At 44.6% G+C, this 23,690-nt stretch overlaps 1 protein-coding gene across 3 annotated transcripts in view; it reads left to right on the top strand.

Annotated features, from left to right (window-relative positions):
- The window catches only part of LARGE1 (LARGE xylosyl- and glucuronyltransferase 1), a 458,979-nt gene that overhangs the window by 217,170 nt on the left and 218,119 nt on the right, over positions 1 to 23,690 (top strand). For all 3 annotated transcript variants that reach the window (XM_075008156.1, XM_075008163.1, XM_075008172.1), the window contains 2 exons: positions 1,325 to 1,407; positions 15,961 to 16,084. In XM_075008156.1, coding sequence (XP_074864257.1) covers positions 1,325 to 1,407; positions 15,961 to 16,084 — 207 coding nt within the window. The remainder of the gene's footprint in view (positions 1 to 1,324; positions 1,408 to 15,960; positions 16,085 to 23,690) is intronic.

Below are 23,690 nucleotides of genomic sequence, written 5' to 3'. Positions count from 1 at the left end.
CCTTTCTTGGTGTCTTACTCCTTCCTTGCCCATCCTCGGATTAAAAACTAAATAATCATATTTAAATTTAGATGATGTAAAATTCCTGAGCATGTCATCTTATAACAAACGCACAGTAGCCCCTTGAATTACACAAGGGTTCCGTTCCATGTGCCCTCATGTAACCCGAATTAAGTCAGGGTCCAGCTTTTTCCCCAGTAGAATGCATATTCTGCAGCTGGGGAAGCAGCAGAAAGGTAAGTCCTGAGGTTCGGGGGCAGTGGGGGAGGGTTAAGCCTGGTGGTGCGTTGGGGCCATGGGAGGGGAGCAGGGGGACTAAGCCTGGGGTGGGTTAGGGCTGCAGAGTGAGGAGTTGAGCCGGAGCCACGCATGGTGGTGGTGAGCCGAAGCCCTGCTCGGGTGGGGAGCTGGGCCATGGGGAGTCTGAACTGGGGCCGCACGTGGGGGGTTTGAACCAGAGTGTGGGAGGTTTGAACTGGGGCCGCACATGGGTTGTTTGAACCAGAGTGTGAGGGGTTTGAACCAGGGCAGGGGGGGTTGAACTGGGGCTGCATCTGAACTGGAGCGCAAGGGGTTTGAACCAGGGTGTCGGGGAGAGGGTTGAGCTGGAGCCACATGCAGATGGTGAGCCAGTGCGGGGGTTGAACCGGGGCTGGGGAGGGTGAGCTGGAGCCAGAGGTGGGGGTGTGGGGTGAGCCGGAGCCACATGCGGGGTGGTGAGTGTGGGGGACCACTGAGCTGATGCTGTGCAGGGACGGGAGGGTGTGCCATGACGGGGGGCGGGTGAGATTTTGAGTTGCACTTGACTCGCGTTAATGTGAGATAAGCTCAACTCGTAAACATGCATTTCAAAGGTTTACTTTAGGAATCAGGGGTCAGCTGTGTAACAGCAGGGTCGCGTACTCCGGATTCGTGTACTCGGAGACCTTACAATACATACCTTTGTAAATCTGAGTACAGAAGAGAAAATAGTGCTGAAGATATGTGTGCATATTTGCATACTTTGAATAATATACCCAGAAATTATGTATACACCTAGTGCATACACACGCGCACACAGAATTGATAAATACAATGCCTTTCCTCCATCAGATGTAATTTAGCAACAGTAATGACTTTGGAATGATGATGGTGTTATAACTCAATTAAAATGTTTTTAACAAAACTGCCTCAAGTGAGCTGAACAGCTGAAGACCACCCACTCCAATCTCTCTCAGTTGCCACAGTAAATATAGTCCTGTCATGTATGTTTGCTGGTTAATGAATGATAAAACACAAAAAAAAAGCTTTATTTTTGTTTCTTTTGTTTCCGTTTCTCCCTCAGATGATCCATGTCGCCATTGTTTGTGCTGGGTACAATGCCAGCCGGGATGTTGTCACGCTTGTCAAATCGGTCTTGTTTCACAGGTAAAAGTGGCTTTCTCTTCTTGCATGTTGTATGTCCATTTCCAACAAAAGAAGTCCTTGCTCTTTCTAAGCTCTGGCTTTTGGAGAGACCATCTGTTTTTGCTGGGCTACAGCAAGGCATCCTGTTTGCTTGGAAGGAGGGAGTTTTTCCAGGAGTACATTACAACTCCACCCTCTTTCAGACTTACGTAGTGACCTCATGGTCCAGTTCATTACATTCAGTATATTATGGAGCATATAGACTGTGTTTGTCTGTACTATAAAATACCTAGTAAACTTGAGTGATGTAAAATACCAGTAATATAATACTCCATAGGCCTAGGTTTAATAATTTATGGCCTAGGTATAGATAGGAATTTGAGGTTTATGTACAAACATTGTTACAGTGCCCCAGCTTAGAGTTTACACCATATTTTTACAAGGTAGACCCATTACCTTATGCAATATACTTGCCAAGGGCTAGATTGCAAGCTCTTGCAACTTCAGGGCAGTTATCAGCCTGGTTTTAGCATATCAGTCAGAGCTATGAGAGTGTGACTGTTTGAGACCCAAGAAGAAGATGCCAGTTGCCAAAAGAAATGGCACTCCTAGAATATTGGCACTGTGTGAAGTACCCCCATTTTGCCCCTTGGTCATCTTGGTGAAGGGCAACCACAAAGGTATGTCTACACTCATAACAGTGTGTGGAGTACAGGCAGTAGATGCCTCCGCTAGCCAGGGTATAAATAGCGGTGTAGATGGAGCGGGGCATGAATGAGATGAGTAGAGTGCCATCCAAGGCTGATCCTCTCCAGGGAATATACTCTGCGTGACTCTGCACGTGCCGAAGCTGTGCCTTCTACCTCTACACTGCTGTTTTTGTCAGCACTGTATAGTGTCCTGCTTCCTTTGCCCTGCCAGAGGCTTTCCTCACTGTCACGAGTCTTTTTCTTTGCCTCACCACTTCCAGAGCCTTTCTCTGAAGTGGGTAACCTACACGTCACAGAATTAAGTGTGGATGCAGCTTGCTTTTGGCTGCAGAGTGCAGCTACATGTGTAATGCCTGTACTCTGTTAACCACTGCACAGGTACACAAAGTGAAATGTTTTCCAGTGGGGGAGAAGGGAGGCATAGAAAGAGGTTGAAGGGGAGATAGAGATGGTCAACCTAAATCAGACCAAGGAAGTCATCAGAATGTGCCAAGAGGATGAAGAGTTTGCCCTCACTCAGGGTCAGTGTCACCTTATACCAGGAGTGCGTCCATTGAAGCCAGTCCACGTGTTTCTTCATTGCCTTGCAGCATGTGTAGTCAGACTTATTGCCAAGGTAGCATGACAGTAAAACACTCCTAGATTGAAAGGGTGATGTTTGGGCCTTTTCAACGCAGCTGCAAACAACTGCACAAAGTGCACGTCAGTGGAGGGGTCAAGTCCAGTGAGACCATTTGTGGAACACTCGCTGTGAGCAAGTCGATCTAAATGTGACCCTAAGTGTGTGTCTCCTCTGTGTACAGGTGCGGCACATGTAGAAATAATAGATTAAGCTTCTGGTCTAGATAGTTTAAATACTAGATGGTGGACACTGGCTGTTCTGGTATGTACTGAGGATCCCTGGTGGGGAGAGCTAGCGTCTGGAGCCCTCTGACCCACTGCAACTTCTCTCCTCATTGCCTAAGCTAGATTTGGCTTAGCTAGGTCACAGCTAGCTTGAGAATGTCTATATGTACTGCAGTGACGTCTCCTGATTGCAGTGTAGACATTCCCGTACTGTGGCCATAGTAAAACAATATCAGGCTCATCTACACACACAGTTGAGCCTGTTTAACTTAGTGCACAGTAATCCCTCGAGTTATGTGGAGGTTGTGTTGTGGGCAGTCTCGGCGTAAATCAAATTTTGCATAAATTGGGGAGGGTTGGGACAGTGGGAGGCTGAGGTAAGTGGAGGGGGCAGCCATACGGTCCTCGGCTTCTCCCAGCTGGGGGACACAGCTGCTTGCCTAGCGGTTTCTGAGAAACCACCCCACGAGCAGCTGTGTGCCCACTGGGCTCCCCAGCTGGGAGAACCCCCGCTCCTGTCAAGGACTGCAGCCTGACTCGAGGCTGCTGGCCTGGACAGGTTTGGCTGCTGCCCCGACAGGAGCAGGAAACTGCTCCTGTCAGGGACAGCAAGAGACATGCTGCTGCCCCTGATAGGAGCAGTTTCCTGCTCCTGTCGGGGTGCCAGTCGTTTAAACCCGAGATACGCACAACTTGACTGTGCATATACTGAGGGTTGACTGTATAACATTAAATTTAAACTGGTGAAAACCACTGTATGGGCACTATTTCACTTCAAGCCAGGCTTACTTTAATTTAACCTAAGTGGATTAGGAATGAGTGTGAGCTACTCTTAAACTGAAGTATTTGTGTCCACACAGAGGTTTGCAACAGCTCAACTATTATCTATTATTTGTATTACGGTAGAACCCAGGAGTCCCAGTCAAGGGCCAGGCCCCCATTATGCTAGGCATTGTACACACAGAATGAAAGGATGGACTTTGAGCCAAGAATTGCACAATCTAAGAATAGGACAGCACATAGGTAAAGGTATGCAGGAGAGTTCAGGGAAATAATGAGACATCATTATTGAACATGGTAGATACTGAGGTCAGCTTCCCAATGACCTGAAGAGTGTCAGATATTTTTGTAGTCCTCACAGCAGTGGAGATTTTTAAGTTCTAAACCAATGTAAGTTTGTCTTTAGCTAAGTCCTCGCTAAATGTGGAGTGTGTCTGGGGCAGAGGTACAGTGCTCAGGGCATAAGAGACAAATGCTCACTATCAGTAAATAACCCTTGAAAAACTTGGCAGCAGCACCATGTGATTCAGACCTCTCTGCTTCCAAGATGAGGAGCACAGCAAATGACCATGGGCAGAAATAAAGACATTCCTTAGCAAGTTTCAAGATCAATTTGAGAACATTAAAATCTTATTATTTCCTAATGTGATGAGGAGTAACTGCTTTAACTTGATTTTTAGCTAGTGGAAACCCACAAATCAAGACACACTCCAAACCACTGTGCACAGAAACAACCCTTATCATTAGGAGCCAAATTCTCTAGTACGGGGGAATAACCTGTGCAGAGTGAGCACAGAACGGTCTGCAAAGGCTTCCTTTCTCATCTTGCAGAACAAGCAAGCAGTGGCCCTGTCCCCCTAAACATCAGCTGAGGCCAAGGCTATCTATGCAGACACTGAATGCCTTCACAGTACTCCCTGGGCAAGTCATTGTTTAGGTAACCTCTTCAGGGTGCTGGGGGAGAGGAAAAGAAATGCTAGCTATTTTCAGCTGAAAATTAGTGTAAACTTAAGCCAAGAGTTTGTTGCATTGCACTCTGCATGGAAACAGTGCTGTCTTGGAAATGGGCATATATTTTGAAGACTAACCTGACTGGAAAGGAATGGTTCCTGGGAGCTATTAATTCAGAGAAATGTGGATATGGATCTTTGTTGTGTATAATGCAGGTTGAATGGAAGGGATGCAAGCGGTTGGTTCAGAGGATGTGAGTTCACTTTGATGGCTGCAGTTTCAAAGTCTGACTTGGAAGGCCACAAATGAAATGGATTTGGAGAGGTCTGCTGTTCCTGTCTGGGCACAGCACAGTTGAGCCTGGTCAACAATCTTCAGTGAGTGGGTGGGATCTGACTAGCATCAGAGAATGGAGGTTGGAGATGGGTTGCACTGAAGGAGCTGTATGTGCATGAAAGGTGGGCTGGAAGTTTGCTTGCTCTTTTCCCAGCTTTAAATTGGTGATGTTAGTGCTTCACTTTTATGGTCATTACACTTTCAAATGTCTTAGTAAAAGAATGAAACATACATGCATCCAAGCACATTGTACAAGATGTTTTTGAATTCTTCTGATCATGGATATTCAGGCAGACATGATGGAAGGATTTAACACTGTCAGCAACAAAGAGAAATTGCAGGCTTGTGCTGTGTAATGGAAGGAATAGATTGCAAGAAAGGAAGCTGCTTATAATGTGAGCGAACATTCTGCAGCTTCTTGCAGGTAGCTCTGCTAATGCACTTCAACCTTCACCGAGGACAACTTCCTGTTGTTTGAGAGCTTAGCCTCGTCCAAGCACATCCTCATGGAGTTTCCTCTCCTCCTGCTGTATTTTTATTTGGTGTTTGTTGTCATCGCAGTGATGGCAATGAGTTTTTCTAGCATCCATGCAGATGTCACACATGCTTTTATCAGAGTTTCATTGTCATTTAGTAATTAAAGGATGCTTCAGCTAGAGTGTAACTGTATTTTAATACAAAAGAGGTCCCTAGATTGCTGTGTGCAGGCTGTGGCAATTTTCTGAGAAAAGGATGTGTCAGTCTAATCATCCTCCCGCCTATGCATTAACGTATTCTTTATATCCCTACTTTTGAGCTGACATGCACGGAAGAAAGACAAAAGACAGCAGGAGTGCTGGGTCATTAAGAATGCAGACTACAGGAGTGTCTAAAGATGGAACATGCTATCACTTCTCCCCTGCTTGGACATGCAGAAAATCTTGCCTATTGAGCATGTTAGCTCTTCATGTGGCTTTCTCTGTCAGCTATTGAGCAGCAAGGTTGTGATTCCAGTCATACCACACAGATCATGGGATGCAAGTGAAGATAGTTAGGCAAGCAGTTTGGAAACTATTTTTGTATTCAATCCCCTGGAAGTGGGAAGAAAAGGATGTACATGGGACGCTGGCATTAGCGGTTGTCTTCCATCTAGGAACACTGGGCTTTAAACTGTACCTCCACAATGAAATGGAGTTGAGTCAGAAAACATACCTTCACACTATAAAATCACAACAGCCTTTAACATACTGAGATGTAATGGACTCACTTTTCACTGAGGTAACTCAGCAGAACTGGAGTAGCACAGAGTTTGCAAGCGGTGATAAAAAAAAAAGCATCTACTGTGCCGCCTGCAGGAGAGCTCGGAGTTAGCCCTGATCCTGGCCTGCAGTACTCCCATTCTCCAGCTGTGGGCATCTGAAGTGAAAATTGTGCCAGACTGTAGGGATGCTTTATGATGTAGGTACATTTTCAATAGGGACCTGGTTGAGAGCACCAAACTCATTTCATTTGTGATCTGAGTAGAGTGACTGTATTTTCCCAAAGAGAGAGTGAAACAGTCCAGAGGCTGTTCCAACTACCACTGCCACCGAGGCATGAGGGCCTTCTCTTTCCTATGGTCAGTGTGCCAAGCCCCCCTCTTGCCTGCCCACACAGGGCCAGCCTGGCCCGGGCCAGTTTCCTAAGCTCTTTGTCCCATGGTGGGCTTGTACTGCTGCTGGCATCTCCCCTTTCATGTTCCTCTGTGACCCATGAGGGGTCACACACCCCAGTTTTGGCAAACCCTGTGAATTTGTCCACTTTACTTTGGGCAAATGACGATCATTTGGCAAGAACAAATGGGACAAATTGCCCACTTTTGCCAAAAAAGTTATGGTGGCCAAGAAAGGGCTTACGAAAGGAGCTCTCACAGACAAAATAAGATGTGTGGTCACCCTAGATCTAAGCCAAATTTAAGTTTAGTTTTTCCATTCCATCAGACATTTTTTATGTGTCAGATGGTGGGGAAAATGTTTCAAAAGCTCCTGCGACCCATTTTCAGAAGTGATTTAGCAGAGGAGTCCCTACTGGCTTCTAATAAGGGTTAGGCTCCCATGTGCTGAATCACTTTTGAAAATAAGACTTGGAGGCTTTTGAAATGTTTACCTTATGTCTAATATCATAAAGGTATGTCCTTCCTCAGAAGCACATGAACTAATTGTTCTGTGTTGCAAAGCTTATTCACATAAATGAGTACTGTTAAAAGTAACTCTTCCCTAGATCTTTCGCAAGCTGTGTGCACCTCATATCTCATACAAAGACTTGTTAAATGCACCGATGCATTCATGAACTACCATGCAAACACACATGCATTCAGTTTTAAATAGCTCTACTTTAATGAAACTGTTGCCATGCTTAAAGTTGAGCACATGCATAGAATCATAGAACAATAGAGCTGGAAGAGACCTGAAAAAGCCATCAAGTCCAGCCCCCTGCTCTAAGTAGGACGAAAGCCATCAGATCAGCCCTGCCAGGGCTTTGTCGAGGCGACACTTAAACACCTCCAGGGATGGAGACTCCACTACTCCCCTGGGTAGACCATTCCAATGCATCACCACCCTCTTAGTGAAAAAGTTTTTCCTAATGTTCAACCTGGACCTTCCCAACTGCAACTTGAGACCATAAGTGTCTGCTGAACTGGGGCCATAAATTATAACATGAAAGGTCTGAGAATGGAAGTTCATGACAACTAAGCACACAGACAAAGAAAGCCCACCCTATTTCTGGATTAAATAATATGGGTTATATCTAATTTCTAAGTAGGAGTTACAAGTCAATACTGGTTGGTAATTAAAACTTATGTAAAGTAACAGCTATATCCCATGGAGACCACTTAGCTATAAAGGTGTTAATTTGAGAGTTCAAGAGTGCTGTCATTCTTTGTGTCTCACACATCTTAATCTTGTCAGCCTGTTTTTACAGGAGCCTCTTTCTGCAACAGTTTCAATGTGTGATATATTAACCTGCTGCTATAAATATCTATAATTGAGAATTTTTTTTTCTTTCCAGTGATCCTAGAAATAGAGACTGAGGAAGAAAACAGTAAATCCCTTGTATTCCCCCTTCTCTCCCACCCCCATCACAAAAAAGAAAAAAAAAAGGGAGAGAGAGAGGAGCCAAAAATAAAGCTATTTATACAAAATGTCATTTAATTTCCGAAGTTCTTATATGTCATCATAAAACAAAAATATTAGAATGGGGTCATTATTTTGTCTTTCATCTTTATGATCTCTCCAAAAGTTTGTGAAGCAGGTGTTTTTTAATCAATACTGTATCTGGAGGGATATGAAAAAAATCTGTAATGAATTTTTATTGAAATTCTCTCTGTGTTAGAGATAGTTTGTCAAATGGGCACTGGAACTGATTTTTCCCCAGCTGTATGTTCCAAGTTCTGTTTGAAGTTCTTTATCTATTAGTAACAGCTATAAAGAGTATTGCCTCCTTTTTGTATTTCTCTTATTAAAGTATGGATTTTGGGTTACCCAGGGAAGTGACAGAATCTCCAAATTTATGAAGTTTTTAAACCAAGGCTTAAAGTGGCCCTGGCTGAGATGATTTAGTTGGGGTTGGACTAGATAACTACCTGATGTCTTGTCTAACCTTAATCTTCTATGACTCTACGAAATAACCACTTCAGTGGATATTGACCTTTTTATGCTACTAGAAATACAAATTCCTGGGGTTTAGAAAGGGGAAACAAGCAGCTGGTTTTGTTTTGGGGTTTTTGTTTGTTTGTTTGTTTTTCAATTGCTAACAATTGTGCTACCCAATTGTACAGAAGGAAGGCAGGAGAAGTGAAGCTGACTTCCTACTTCTTTTTTCAATTACAGATGTTTATATTTATCTCTTAGGACAGAAGCTGTTCAAATAGTATGAGCCACTAACACTTAAGCAGGCCAAAAGCTTAACAGAAGATAAGGAATTGTAAAATATAAGACTTGGACACCGTGATTTTTTTCTAAAATGGGCTCTGAAGTTAGATTCCTAATTCCATGCTCCGATTCTTAAAGTTCCTAGTTTCAGGTAGTTACGTCCCTGGATACTGCTTTGTGTTCATCAGTTTTAAAGACTGGAGCTCTCTTGTAGGTCTTAAATATGGGCTTAGACCAGAGGCATCAAATCTTTTCTCATCAGAGGCCACATGGCAAATTTTTACATATTCTGGAGGCCAAACACAAAATAGGCCCAAACCACCCCCCTCGCCAAACCCACCCACATGCTTAAACACCTTGAAGCCCCAAATTACCATGTCCCGCCCCAGGCTTAAACCGCTCGCAGTCCCAAAGCACTGGCTCCCCTAACCCCAGGCTAAACCCCTCACAGCCCGAAACTCAGGATTAACTTTCCTTACACAGGAGCTCCGGGTGCTGCCGCGCCCCACTGCACCTTTGCTGGGCTCATGTCACCTCCTCAGTGCAGCTGCTTGGCTCCGCCAGGTCCTCCTGTTTCCTCCCCTACCCACAGAATGTGTGGCTATCTGCACTGCCACACTGAAATTATGGGACTCAGTTTAGTTGGCTTAATGGCCGGATCCCTCCTACCAGCTGTTAAACCAATTAAATTTAATTTTACTCTTTCAGCGTATCAGGGCAGAGAGCTAGATGTGGAATGAGTGGCGGGAGCTGCAAATGCCTCCCAAAAGAACCACGTGCTGGTCGGAGCCGTTCTGGCCCGCGGGCCACATGTTGGACACCCTGGCCTAGACTTATGCACATATTTTTGAAAATCTTGACTGGAATCTTCTCCTAACTTTGGGAAAGTGATTTTTAAATATATAATAAATATGCTTGCTAGGATATTTTGCCATACTTTGGGTTTATGCTTAAAAACTAGAGAAGAGTTTAAATACTGCAGATATTGTGTATTATAAGGAATCTTCACTCAGGGTTCGCTTAAGAGCTCCCTAGGCCTCTTTTACTCAGATATTTATACCTAGGGCGACTATATCTCCCTGTCCAAATACAGGACAGAGATAAGGGGGTGGGGGCACTTCTCCTGTCTCCACCAGTTCCCTGGGAGCCAGGAAGGAGGCAGCAGCTGCCAACTCCCTCCAGGAGCCCTGGGGAAGCGGCAACCTCCAGTCCTCCCTTGGAGCCCTGGGAAAGCAGCAGCCCCAAGCATTCCCTGGGGAAGCGGTAGCTGCTGATCCTCCCCCAGAGCCTGGGGGAGTGGAAAGGATGCAGCAGCCGTCCACCCCCTCACCACCGCTTCCCCACGGTTCGGGGAAGTGACTCCTGCCAGCAGCTGCACCTGCACAGCTGCTGTCGGAAGAGGTCAGCTGGGGGAGGGCCCAAATACGGGACAGTTAGTCCCTTTTAAAAGAATAAGTCAGAATGACTTTTTGGCATCCCAAATATGGGACCATTCCACCTAACACGGGATGGATGGTTGCCCTATTTATACCTCTCCCACCATCATAGTAGCTGAGCAGCTTCCGGTGTAGTTCATTAAGCAGAACAATGATCCTATCCTTTATTCTTACTCTCGGTCATGCTCCTAGGATAGGGGGGCAGTTATGTGTACACAGAGTGATTATATTTTTGGTGAGATATACATGTTGCTGAGTGTATGTTAGTAAAGGTAGATTGAAGAAATGTGCCTTGAACTTAGAGCGCCGCATGGCATGGTTTATCACAATCCTGGCTCCTGTAGAAGTTTATACCAGAGGCTTGGATCAGCCCCAAGAAAGCTTTCTGAGGAATCTGACACAAGAGAGAGGGACAACTCTTAGATATTATTTATTTTGCATTCTGCTCATGCCTAAACCAGTTGCCATTGTGCTATGTTCTGTAGAAACGTAAGAGCAAAAGACAGTTTCTGCCCCTGATGAGTTTACATTTTACATGACAAGACATACAGATAACAATGAAAATAACAACACAAAAAATTGGCAAAAGCACGTTACTTTCTAATTTGAGTACATTTTTCCATACACACAAATATCCTGCCTCCACCAGCTTCCATAGCCTTCTTGACAGTCCTTGCCCACTGTCAGTGTCCTCTCCCCGTCCTCCTGTGCCCCTGTCAGAAGACATTGAAGCCTCATTTTGACAGATGGATGCCCCCCTAGCCCCCAGTGCACACGCAGGCACACGGCAAAAAGCTGGTATCCCTCCCCATTGAATGGGGTAGTTCCCTCTTCTTTTGATTGCTTTTTAGCCCTAAGTTTCTCTGCATTGGGGAAAAAGACCAATCACTGTGCTAGAAAAGATTTCACTGATTTCAAAAAGTAAATCCAAAACTTCGCCTGAGTCTAACGATATTTTACTTGTTGTGGAATCACGCACAGTTCTGACAGCTAGTAGTTCAGTAACTCTAGTAAATAATAAAGGGGAAAGGAGCCTCTGGTGAGGAGAAGGATTCTAATTTGAAGCCATTGACTCCCACAGTGGAGTGTAGATTGTCATAGAAGTTTATGAACCCATTTCACAAATACACTACAGAAACCCCTACCCTATACACCTTGAAAAGGTGCAGGCACTATGTCCAGTCAAAGGCTCATCCACAAGTAATGCCAGTACAAGGGTCGTAGAGTTCCAGCAGGAGTTCAGAGGCCATGTGGATGCTTCTCTCTCTCACAAATGCCCGTGTGCGCATAGCACAGACCCCTGACCCCATCCAGTAGTTTAATGCCACCATTGGAAACAAAATGACTAGATTCAAAGTTGGATGGAATGACCTTCAGCAATGTTTCATTTATGTTCTTAAGTGATTCTTGGTGGGGTTTGGTCTGATGAGGTTCAATAAGGGCAAGTGCAGAGTTCTGCACTTGGGCCGGAAGAATCCCAAGCATTGTTACAGACTGGGGTCTGACTGGCTCAGTAGTAGTTTTGCAGAAAAGGATCTGGGAGTTGTAGTGGACGTGAAGCTGGACATGAGTCAACAGTGTGCCATTGTAGCCAAGAAAGCTAATGGCGTATTAGGTGGCATCAAGAGGAGCGTTGCCAGTAGATCCAGAGAAGTGATTATTCCTCTTTATACGGCTTTGGTGAGGCCCCATCTGGAGTACTGTGTCCAGTTCTGGGCCCCCATTTATAGGAAGGATGTGGATACACTGGAGAGGGTCCAGTGCAGGGCGACCAAAATAATTAGGGGGCTGGAGCACATGACTTATGAAGAAAGGTTGAGGGAATTGGGACTGTTTAGTCTGCAGAAGAGAAGACTGAGGGGGAACTTGATAACAGCCTTCAACTTACTGAAGGGAGGCTGCAAAGAGGCTGGAGAGAGGCTGTTCACAGTGGTCACAGATGGCAGAACACAGAACAATGGTCTCAAGTTGTGGTTGGAAGGGTCCAGGTTGAACATGAGGAAAAACTTTTTCAGTAGGAGAGTGGTGAAGCATTGGAATGGTCTACCTAGTGGAGTCTCCATCCCTGGAGGTCTTTAAGTCTCACCTTGACAAAGCCCTGGCGGGGCTGATCTGATGGGTTTGGTCCTGCTTAGAGCAGGGGGCTGGACTTGATGGCTTTTTTAGGTCTCTTCCAGCTCTATGATTCTATGATTTTATGATTCTGTGGTCCTTGTTCTGAATTATTTGGTTTACTCTAGTATCTTAGGCCTCTACAGACAAAAGATCTGAGATGTCTAAGTCTTATTTATAGGTAGCACCACAATCCACAAAACTTCTCTTTGGCCACTGTGAAATCCTGTAGGTGCCTAAACTCACTCTGAACCAAAGGCAGTGCAGTAAAAGTTCTCTAGGTGCCTAGTTTCTGCTTCTGGGCATATATGCTGTTGCCTCACTGTAGTCAGGATCTCCTCTCCCCTGCTTAATTCACAGAACAGTCCACAAAAGTAGGTTGTTACTGTGATTTTTCTAGGTGTCTAAAAATGTGCCATTGTAACACCTAATCTATTTGTAGATCTGGACTTCTTTTTTTTTTTAAGTTTTATCTGTCAGCGGGCCTCTTATATCTTTGTTAGGTACATAATTGCTAATAGCCCCCTTTAGCCTCAGACACCTTCCTTCCAGCTGAACTGTCACTGATTTATCATCTTAAAAGAAATGTTTGAGTAGTACAGCTACTCCTTTTCCCCAGAAGGAGCTGAACTAAAGAAAATGTCACCTCCATACATCTATTTACGTTTGATACACTCTGGGTCATTTGAATGAGTATGAAATGCCACCGAGCATGAATTTCTTTATGTCAGAATTATAGCTTGCCTTTTTAGTTGCTTTATTTAATCTCTTAGTATTTGGTGTGACTTTACTTGGCTTGTGGCTTTAAATAAAGGGAAACTTTTTGTTTTTGTTTTGTTTTGTTTTGTTTGTTTTCCTCACTTGTTCTTCTTTTTCTAGTCCAATTTGAGTTATAGGACTGAATGGCCCTGAAAGACTGCAAAATGAAAGCAGCTGGGAGAGATGTGTAAATACTACATTAGATGTCCAAAGTCAAACTCAGCTTCTACTGTATAGATGAACCTATAAATTTTCACACTTTTCAACACAGCTTGACATATTGGTTTGCCTGTTCCCAAATATACTTCTTTTGTTCAGTGTTTCCCTTGGCCTTTTCTCTGCCAATGAACTGTTTTTTGTTTATGTTTTCTTTGTTTTTTTTCCCCCTAATCTCTGTTGTTCCCAGATTCTCTTGGCAAGCTATCTGGTTTCTCTTACTGGGGAATTTAGATGACCATTGGTGTCATCCTCTCTTCTAGTGCTGGGCTAGTGAAGCAGATATAGACACAAGTATTGTTTCTGCCTTGGTTTACTAATTGGACACTCAGCAGTGGGTAAACAGCTGAGTTCCTACTCCATTCTATCCCTACCCAGGGCATGCTGGAGATTAAAACCCTCCCTGTTCCTCCATAGTGAGGGTCACTATGATGTAGTTTGTTTGTCATTGGATTCAGATTGAGTAATGTTAGAGCTCTGAAATCATTTCACCCATCTTGTTGTGAATCCAGTTGTTATACTGATATGTGTACTTTTATACCTCCTCAAACGTGTGGCTTTTTCCACATTCACACTGAATGACTCCAGTGATTTCAAACAATTGGCTTGTTTCCATCACATGCAGAAAGCTTGTGTCTGAGGCACTACCAAACTGCACTGCTGACTTCTAATATCACTATAACTGTCCTTTTTTCTTTTTCTGAAACCATCTGCTACCCCTTAAATCCTGTTTGTTTTAGACATTTTCACACTCTCCTTGTTGACTCTGTTCATGGGGAGAAAACTGAATGATCCTCCCTGGAGCAGAAAGGGAGTGACAACAAAAACTGACAGATTGTTCTCTGTGGCAGAGAATAGGGAAAGAGAGGGCATTTGACAACTCAGGTTGTACCAAAGGTAACTATAATGTATAAACGTCTTAGGCAAGGGCCCAAACATACCTGGGTTCCCCCAGCTCTTATTCAAATTGCAGAATTTAGTAGCAACCATCACCTTTCCCAGCCTCTGAAGTTAAATGTTCCTCCACTGTGGATGAAAAATGTCATTTGACAACTACACCCATTTACCTTTATAAATTCCACATAAATGGGACTCCATTATGCCTCCCAGAGGATCAAACGAAGGTTGTGCTGATGTTAAAGGCTAAATGGACCATCTGTCTTCTTAGTGGCATTCACAAATTCCCATCCCTCTTTGCTGCTGGTGAAGTTGCCAGCCTGTGGATAAATATGCAGTACCCCTATTTACTACAAATCATTCCTAAATTTCAATGACAGGTCTGCTTATTCCTACCACAGAAGTTGAATAAAGATCAGGCTGTTGCTCTCCCTCCCGCCAAAAAGGGAAGCAAGGAAAGGTGATTTAACCATGGTGTTTGTAGTGTCACAGCTCCTGTTGTAGTGAACGCGTTCTGTAAGCTTTATCAAACCCTTCAACTCAGGTTGGTTCTAGCTAATTATTCATCCTAGTTGGATGCATTTGGTCTAGTCCCTCTGTCAGGAATCTGCTCTTTCATTCACCAGCTAGGGGTGCTGGCAGAGATGTCTCAGCCCTCCACAGAAGGTAGACGGTCTTGGAGTTGCAGAGGGCTCTCCACATGACTGTGGGGCCAGTGACACATGATGCCTGCAGGTGTAGGATATGTGTGAGGTCATAGGTGACTCATGGTACCACTTGAAAGATGCATTGTCCACCTGCGTCCCCACCAAATGTTGAATTGCTAAATGTGATGCCTCTCCATGCCCCCTGGGAGACCCTCTCTGTTCCCCCTCTCCCCGCTGCAGGTACTAATCACCTTGTGTAGGGAGGTGGCAGCAGTGCTGGCAGGGAAGAGAAGAGACTCCTGACCAGAAATAAGAGCAGGAGGAGTATTAGCCCCTGACAGCCATTCAGAAGCCAGCATGCTTTCCATGCAGTTGAAGGCTTGTCTAGGCCGTGAACACTCTAAAGAAACTGGCATCAAGTTAAAACTGATAAAATGGGAGGAGGGGTGTGTGAAGGGATGAAAAAATAGATTTTTTCAGTTGAAATAAAAAAAGAATCAGATTCTGCTGCACATCACCCTACCCAGTTCACATTCTGAATCCACATTATGTGCAGGCTCAGTGGCCCTGGAACTGTTTTTGAGTTCATTTTTGAACCTTCCTGCTTCCTTGGAGGCAAGTATTGTCATCACACAGACACCAGAGTAACCCAGAAGAGTAAATGCAATCACTTTGTCAGTTCCTGTCCCCAAAGGGTACTGTTATCCTGTAGAATACCAGTTTGGACTTTATAGTCTAGATCTTCAGCTGGTGCAAATTAGCATCTCTCCATGAAGGAAATAGAACTACAGGAATGCACATTCTGCTGAAAAGCTGGTCCTGTGTTTTTAGTGACAATTAATGTGCAGGGATTGTGGCCCAGGGCTCTGTTATAGGTGCTGTATGTTACCATGCTATAGTAGATTTGCATAATTTTTTTAGATTTGCATGCCATTCACTTACAATTGTTGCTAGAAACTTTGAACCAACGTCCCTCTCTCCCTTTTTATACCAGGCGAAACCCTCTTCACTTCCACCTCATTGCAGATGCTATTGCCAAACAGATCCTGGCGACTCTCTTCCAGACCTGGATGGTCCCTGCTGTGCGTATAGACTTCTATGATGCAGATGAGCTCAAGGTAAAGAGAAACAAAACAAACTCAAGCCCTATTTGTTTTTTCTTTATTTCTACTTTGTCTGGTTTGGAGGTGGCATTCTGATTGGCTGAGAAGAGTTCCAGTTTGTACATTTGAGAACTGTCAGAATTCACCAGAATTTCATGATGTTGCCCATCTACCCACATGGTTGCTTTGTCTGTGCTAGCAAGTTGTTTTGGAAAATCAGGCCCATTTTCAAAAGAACATGTGGAGTGTCTACACATAAAATGCTCTCATTCGATCTGAAATTGAAAGAATACAGGTCTTCTTCCGGAAACCCTCTTCCACTCCTGGATCAGGAAGAGCGCCTCTATTTGCAAGCTTCTTTCAAAAAAAGCATGTGTAGATGCTCCCATGGCCTTTTTTTTTTTTCTCTTCCCCGAAAGAGCAGTCCTCATGATGCCAGATTTTTAAATCCATGTCCTGTTCTTTTGCAAGAGCAGGGGCTGTTTGGATGCTCTTTTTCAAGAGAGCAGATCACTCTTTTGAGCTGCTTTTTTGTGTGTGGACATGCTTTTTTGAAAGAAGTTCTTTTGGAAGAGATTTTCTGGTGTGATTAGTGCCACATCTCATCCAGGTGCCTTAAAATTCTGCCTCACTTGCAGAAGGTTCCCTGTAAAAGCAACACAGCTTTCTTGCGGGAGAGATGGAATCTTAAGCACAGTGAGTAGTCAGCTTCCTAGAACTACTGAGGCATGGGTATTGGTACGGCTGTGGTTTTGGCGTGGAAGTCACAATGGTCTTGGAAATCATGAATTTTAATATAGTCTGAGACTGCCACCCATCAGCAGCTCCTGTGTGGCTGGTTTTCAAATCCAGGTGTTGTGACCTGGTTCATGTGGTTGCAACACCTCATAGGTTTAACAAGTCTGCCCCTTCTTGATGTTGCAACCTAGTGCCCAAAGTCACAACACCCAGAATGGGGAGCCTGGTCCAGCCCTGCAGGACAGGAGCCACTGTTACAGGGTGAGTGCAGAGTTTCTCTTCCCTGCCATGCCTCTCCACCAGCTTGGGCTGTGACTTTTCTGTGACTGGGATTTGTCCCTGTACCTCTGCCATAAAATTGACTAAAATCTTGCATGGCAAAAATTATTGTCTCATATTTGAGACATCTAGCTGTTAATTTGTGCCAGGGCTGAGCCCAGGCACCTGTAGACTTGACAGTGTATATTCCTGGCCCCTGTAGCCTGCTTGCCCCACCAGTTATGAAGTGAAAAAAAAGTATATATTGCTTAAGCTCCAGCACTTCTATAATTACAAATTAAGCACTGCAGACACCATAACAGCACATGAGGTGTATTGATAATTTTTAAGACATACTTTGGAAATTTTAAGAAGGCTCTGTCAGTGTAAAAATGAAGTGACTTATTCCAAACACAATTATCTTTCCATAGCAGAGTTATAAAAGTTTAATTAGATCACTTGTGTTTCAGGGCTGCATGCTTTTCAGCTGTGCAGGTAGATCTGGGTATTCAAAATGTAGCATTTGGAGATGGTGGCAGTAATTTGTGTCGCATATCAATCTACTTGTTATTAAACTTGGATTATGAGTCTGTAGAAAGGTAAAACCAAACTTCAGCAAATTGCTGGACTAATCAAGGTAAAACCAAAGCATACCACTTGGTAGGATCTTGAGAACAAAATGTTGCGGAAAGAGAAGGTAAAAATGAAAGATGGTCCTTTAGAAAAAAATCTTTGTTCATTGCTGTTTTCATTATTTTAATGTTGTTTCCTCATGAAGCAAAAGGGCAGATATCCTTCAATACAAAGAAAGGTATTCGCGGTTTGTATGTCAGTGTATTATATGTCTCCTACAGTAGGCGGGATGGCATAAAACAGTACTTACTCAGCATCCTACTTTGGCAAGATTGATCTGCTAGTCTTTTCCTCATTTTCCTGTGAATCTCTTCCAAGCTACTTAAATCAAAAGTAACAGATCCCATGTGGTGCACTTGTTGATATGTACAGAAAGCAGACCATACCAGCCAGCCGGGGTGTGCAAATATGGCAAGCAATCTTCTTGTCTTAACAGAGAAATCTTCAGTGAGCTTAAACACAAAAAGGAATCTTACGGAAAGAGGAAACTTGGGACAGATGCCTGTGGAGGAATATAAAAACATTGCTTGAGCGTGCAGGAGTATAGTCAAGAAGGCCAAAGCATAAGTGGAGAATTGCAGCTAGCAAGGGATGCGAAGGATAACAAGAAGAGTTTCTACAGATGTTAGCAACAAAAAGAAGCTCAGAGAAAGTGTGGAACCCCCACTGAATAGGGGAGGCAATCTAGTGACAGATTATGTGGAAAAAGATGAATTAATCAATGTTTTTGTTTGCCTGGATCTACACAGATGAGGTCAGCTCCTAGACTGCTGCACTGGGCGGCACGGTAGGGGTAGGAGGTGAGCAGCCCTCAGTAATGGAAGAACAGGTTAAGGATTATTTAGTGAAGCTGGACATGCACAAGTCCATGGGATGGATCTAACACATCCAAGGGTGCTGAGATGCTTAATGTGATTGCAGAGCTATTGGCCATTACTTTTGAAAACTTTTTGCATTTTGAGGAGGTTCCAGACAATTGAAAAAAAGGCAGATCTAGTGCCCACCTTTAGATAGGGAAGGCAGAGGATCTGGAAAACTACAAACTGGTCAGCTTCACCTTAGTCCCTGGAAAAATCATGGAGCATGTCGTCAAGGAATCTATTTTGAAACACTTGGAGGAGAGGAAGTTGATTGGGAGCAGTCCACATGGATTCACCAATGTCAAGTCATGCCTGGCCAACCTAGTTGCCTTCTATGATAACTGGCTCTCTGGATATGGGGAAGGTGGTGGGCATGATATTCCTTGACTTTATCTGAGCTTGTGATATGGCCTCCCACAGTACTCTTGGCAGTAAGTTAAAGAAGTAGGGCTTGTATGAATGGACTGTAAGATGAATAGATTGTCAGGCTCAACAGATTGATGTCTAGTTGGCAGATGGTATCAAATGGAGTGCCCTGATATGTGGTTCTGAGACAATTTTGTTCAACATCTTTATTAGTGATCTGGATGAGAGGGTGGATTGCATCCTCAACAAGTTTGCAGATTACACAAAGGTGGGGGAAAAGGTAGCTACACTGGAGGGTAGGGATAGAGTCTAGAGTGACCTAGACACATTGGAAACATAAGAAATCTGATGAACTTCAGTGGGGAGAAGTGCTGAGTCTTGCATTTAGGATGGAAGAATCACATGCACTTCTACAAGCTGGGGATGAGATGAGAAATTGGATGAAAGTCAACAGTATGTCTTGGTTGTCAAGAAAGCTAAAGGCATATTGGGCTGTCTGAGTAGGAGCATTGTCAGCAGATCCAGGTAAAGGATTTTTCCCATCCATCCAGCACTGGTGAGCAATGTTCCCACTAAGTGTTTTCATCCATGTGTGGATTTTTTACATCCATGTGAATGTGCAAAGCCAGTAGAAACAAAAATCCCTAGCTGTGGGCACTCTGCTAATCATTTGGGTGGCATATGAATCTCTCCTGGGTAGCTGCACAAGCACAGAGCATACAGGGAAAACTGCTGGTGAGGCCACATCTGGGCTGTGTCTACACTAGCCAAAAACTTCAAAATGGCCATACAAATGGCCATTTCTAAGTTTACTAATGAAGCGCTGAAATACATATTCAGCGCCTCATTAGTATTCAGGCGACCACGGCACTTCAAAATTGACACGGCTCGCTGCCGCGTGGCTTATCCAGATGGGGCTCCTTTTCGAAAGGACCCCGGCTACTTCGAAGTCCTCTTATTCCTATGAGCAGATAGGAATAAGGGGACTTCGAAGTAGCTGGGGACCTTTCAAAAAGGAGTCCCATCTGGACGAACCACATGACGGCAAGCCGCGTCAATTTCGAAGTGCTGTGGCTGCCCGCATGCTAATGAGGCGCTGAATATGTATTTCAGCACTTCATTAGTAAACTTCGAAATGACCATTTCGAAGTTTTTGGCTCGTGTAGACATAGCCCTGGAGTATTGGATCCTGTTCTCCCTCCCTGCTACAGAAATAATGCGGACAAATTGGAGAGAGTCCACTGGAGGGCAACAAAAATGATTAGGGTGCAGGGGAATGTAACTTATGAGGAGAGGCTGAGGGACCTGGTCTTTTGTAGTTGGCAGAAGAGAAGAGTGAGGGGGGATTTGATAGCAGCCCTCAACTTCCTGAAGGGGAGTTCCAGAGGGTATGGAGCCAGGCTAGTCTCAGTAGTGGCAGATGATAGAACAAGAAGCAATGGACTCAAGTTATAGTGTGGGAGGTGTAGGTTGTATATTAGGAAAACTACTTCACTAGGCTAGGGCTAAGGCTACAGCCATTTGTATCCCTAAATAGAAACTGCATGGCCAAACACCATGCTCGACATATCAGGGCTATTTCAAGCGCAGTGTTTTGTTCCTGGTAACCCTTGTCATACGATGGTTACCGGGAAGTCAAATTAAGCGCTTATTTCAAACTCCTGTGCAGTGTAACCCACACCAGGTTCCAAATAATATGCCTCAGAATAAGATATGCAATTTGTTCAATGCAACATGTGTAGTTTATTTCGATCTAGAGCTACAGTGTAGCCCTAGCTTAGGAGAGGGGTGAAGCACTGAAATGGATTACCTGAGAAGGTGGTGTAATATGCATCCAAGAGGTTTTTAAGACCAAGCTTGAGAAAGCCCTGGCTGGGATGATGTAGTTGGAGTTGGTCCTGATTTGAGCAAAGGATTGGACTGGATGACCTCCTGATGTCTCGCAATCCTGATCTATGATTCTAAGTGTGTCTTGTCACATTGCACATGTATTTTCACTGATTTCAAGGAGCCTCATCACAGAGCATGACGTAATACTCAACATGGGTGAATGTGACAGAATCAGACCTTTTGTATGCAAAGAGTCGTTGATATCAGTGCAATTTTAAGGAACGGGTAGAGCACGTAGTGCCTATAATACAAAATCATATCCGACTCCTCTTGCATGTTTCAGACAAGTTTGCAGCAGGATGTACCAACAGGTGTCTGAGAGAGAGCAGGATGAAACTAGGAATATTTGAAGGAACAGAAATCCCAAAACATTTTTATTTCAAGTATCAGAAAGGTAGCCGTGTTGGTCTGTATCTTTGAGAACAAGAAGAAATCCTGTGGCACCTTACAGACTAACAGATATTTTGGAGCATAAGCTTTTGTGGTTAAAGACCCACTGCATCAGATTCAGATCAGATCAGAATTTTTTTCAGAAAATCAAAACATTTCAGTTAGACTTTTCCCCTAAATGAAATGGAGCTGCCAGATGCTTCCTAACTCCAGAAGACTCCTTGGGCTGTCCTTCAAGAGTTGGAGGATTCCCCTACACAAAACCCAGGCAGGGATCCCTGAGGGCACTGTCCTACTTGAGCTCTGAGAGCACCTTCCTGCTTGAGCTTCTAGGCACCGTGCTACAGAGCAGGGAGCTTAGGCTGTAAGACCCCAGCTAGAGCTGGGCTGTCAGGCAGAATGGAAGCTCTGGGGTCCATTTATTCTGAGTTAATCATTAGGGCAGTGTTGACTGGATGCGGTGTGCCCTGCCATTACGAGCTCCCACTCATCCCACCTCATTTCCAGAGGAACTCTGCCTTGTGTTTCCATGGAAGTTTGATGAAACCAAAACATTTCTGCAGAGCACTTGGTTTAAAAAAAACTGACATTTTCTGAAGTGAGCAATAAAGAGCTATTCTGTTGCTTCCGAGGTAATCTCATTAGAGAACTTGGCATGGCTTGTTCCATTTTGTTTTTCATGTGTACTAGTGTGAACCTTTACTATGTTGGTCAGCATTAGGAAAGCTTATGCAGGTTGTGGAACAGTGTACTTCCAGATGTACTGTTATCAGAAATGACATATGCAAGATATAGCATGTATTATGTTTGCTTTTAAAGATTTCCTCATCCATTGAAATTGTTCAATTCCTATGTGATTCCATTTGCTGAAGTTTAGAATTATTCAGTCTCAGTCTCATTACAGCCAGCTTTAAAATGCTGCTAAGTACCTTTTTTTATAATTTTCCTTTTATTCACTCTCTTTTGTAGCACCTTGTTAACAGCTCAGAAATGAATTTTTTTCTTTGTCCTTTCTCCATTCAGTAAGCAGGGGCTTGCACGCCCATTCTTTCTAACAGAGCAAGTTTTATGAGTTTTTGTTTATCCAAGTCTTTTAACAAAGTCCTGAGTATAGTCTTGCCTGTTTCTGGTGAGCCAAGAAGAGGGGGTTGTTTTGCCTATATTAATCATATCTTTTTAGATGAATTTTTCAGCAGTGGAATGTTAGCTTTTAAATAGCTCTTTAGGATTCAGAGGATCCTACCCACCAGATTATATGCTTTTAAAAAAATAGAATATGGGGCTTACAAATGTTAGGCAGATCTTAAAATATATATTATTTTCCTCAGAGTTACAGTAATTAGTGTCCCAGAGGAAGGGAGTGAGAATAAGGTTATTGACTATCTGGCATCTCTTCAAGTTTTAGGGAAGCTTGCAGGCCTACACTGCAAGAAAAAGGGAGAAAAAATAGGAAACCAAAGACCATTGATCATCCAGATTTTTCTTTTGCCAACAATCCCACAAATCTGGTTTCATCCTACTACTGTAAATACTTCAAACACTCCTTTTAAAATCTGGAGCACAGTGATTTGACTTTGTAATGTGGCACAGCTGTGTATATGGTTCTCTTTTACACATCGGCTACGTCTACACGTGAACGCTACATCAAAATAGCTTATTTCGATGAATAACGTCTACACGTCCTCCAGGGCTGGTGCTGTCGACGTTCAATGTCGACGTTGGGCAGCACCACATCGAAATAGGCGCTGCGAGGGAACGTCTACATGCCAAAGTAGCACACATCGAAATAAGGGTGCCAGGAACAGCTGCAGACAGGGTCACAGGGTGGACTAGCGCTTCCGGGGCAACAGCTAGCCGCTCCCTTACAGGGCCCCTCCCAGACACATGCAGCCTGCACAGCACGCAGTCTGCAGAGCCATAGGCACGCCCACCTCCAGCGACGCAGTCATGGACCCCCAGCAGCAGCAGCAGCAGCAGCAGCAGCAGCAGCCAGAGGTCCACCTAGTCACCCCTGTAGGAGCAGTGCTCGCCCTGCTCCATGCCATGCAGGAGGCAGCTGAGCACCTCCTTGCCACAGAGGAGGAGCTGCCTGCAGGGGAGGAGGACGCAACCCCCAACCCTGCAGCACCCCGCCCCCTCCGCCTCATACGCCGCCGGCTGTGGAGCTACCCCACCAGCACCAACTGGCGGGAGCGGCTGGTGCTCGGAGAGTGGGACGACGACCGCTGGCTCCAGAACTTTCGCATGAGCCGGCAGACATTTCTGGAGCTATGCCAGTGGCTCACCCCCACATTGAGGCACCAGGACACCTTCATGCGGCGTGCCCTCAGTGTGGAGAAACGGGTCGGCATCGCTGTCTGGAAGCTGGCCACTCCAGACAGCTACCGATCCGTGGGGCAGCAGTTTGGCGTTGGCAAGGCCACCGTCGGGGCTGTCCTCATGGAGGTAAGAGGACCCACGTGGGGGAGGGGGAGGCAGCCCTGGCA

Source organism: Carettochelys insculpta, chromosome 1 (genome assembly GCF_033958435.1).
Source record: "Carettochelys insculpta isolate YL-2023 chromosome 1, ASM3395843v1, whole genome shotgun sequence".
Taxonomy (NCBI): domain Eukaryota; kingdom Metazoa; phylum Chordata; order Testudines; family Carettochelyidae; genus Carettochelys; species Carettochelys insculpta.
Note: the sequence above shows the minus strand (reverse complement) of the source record. Positions and strands in the feature narration are given on the sequence as shown.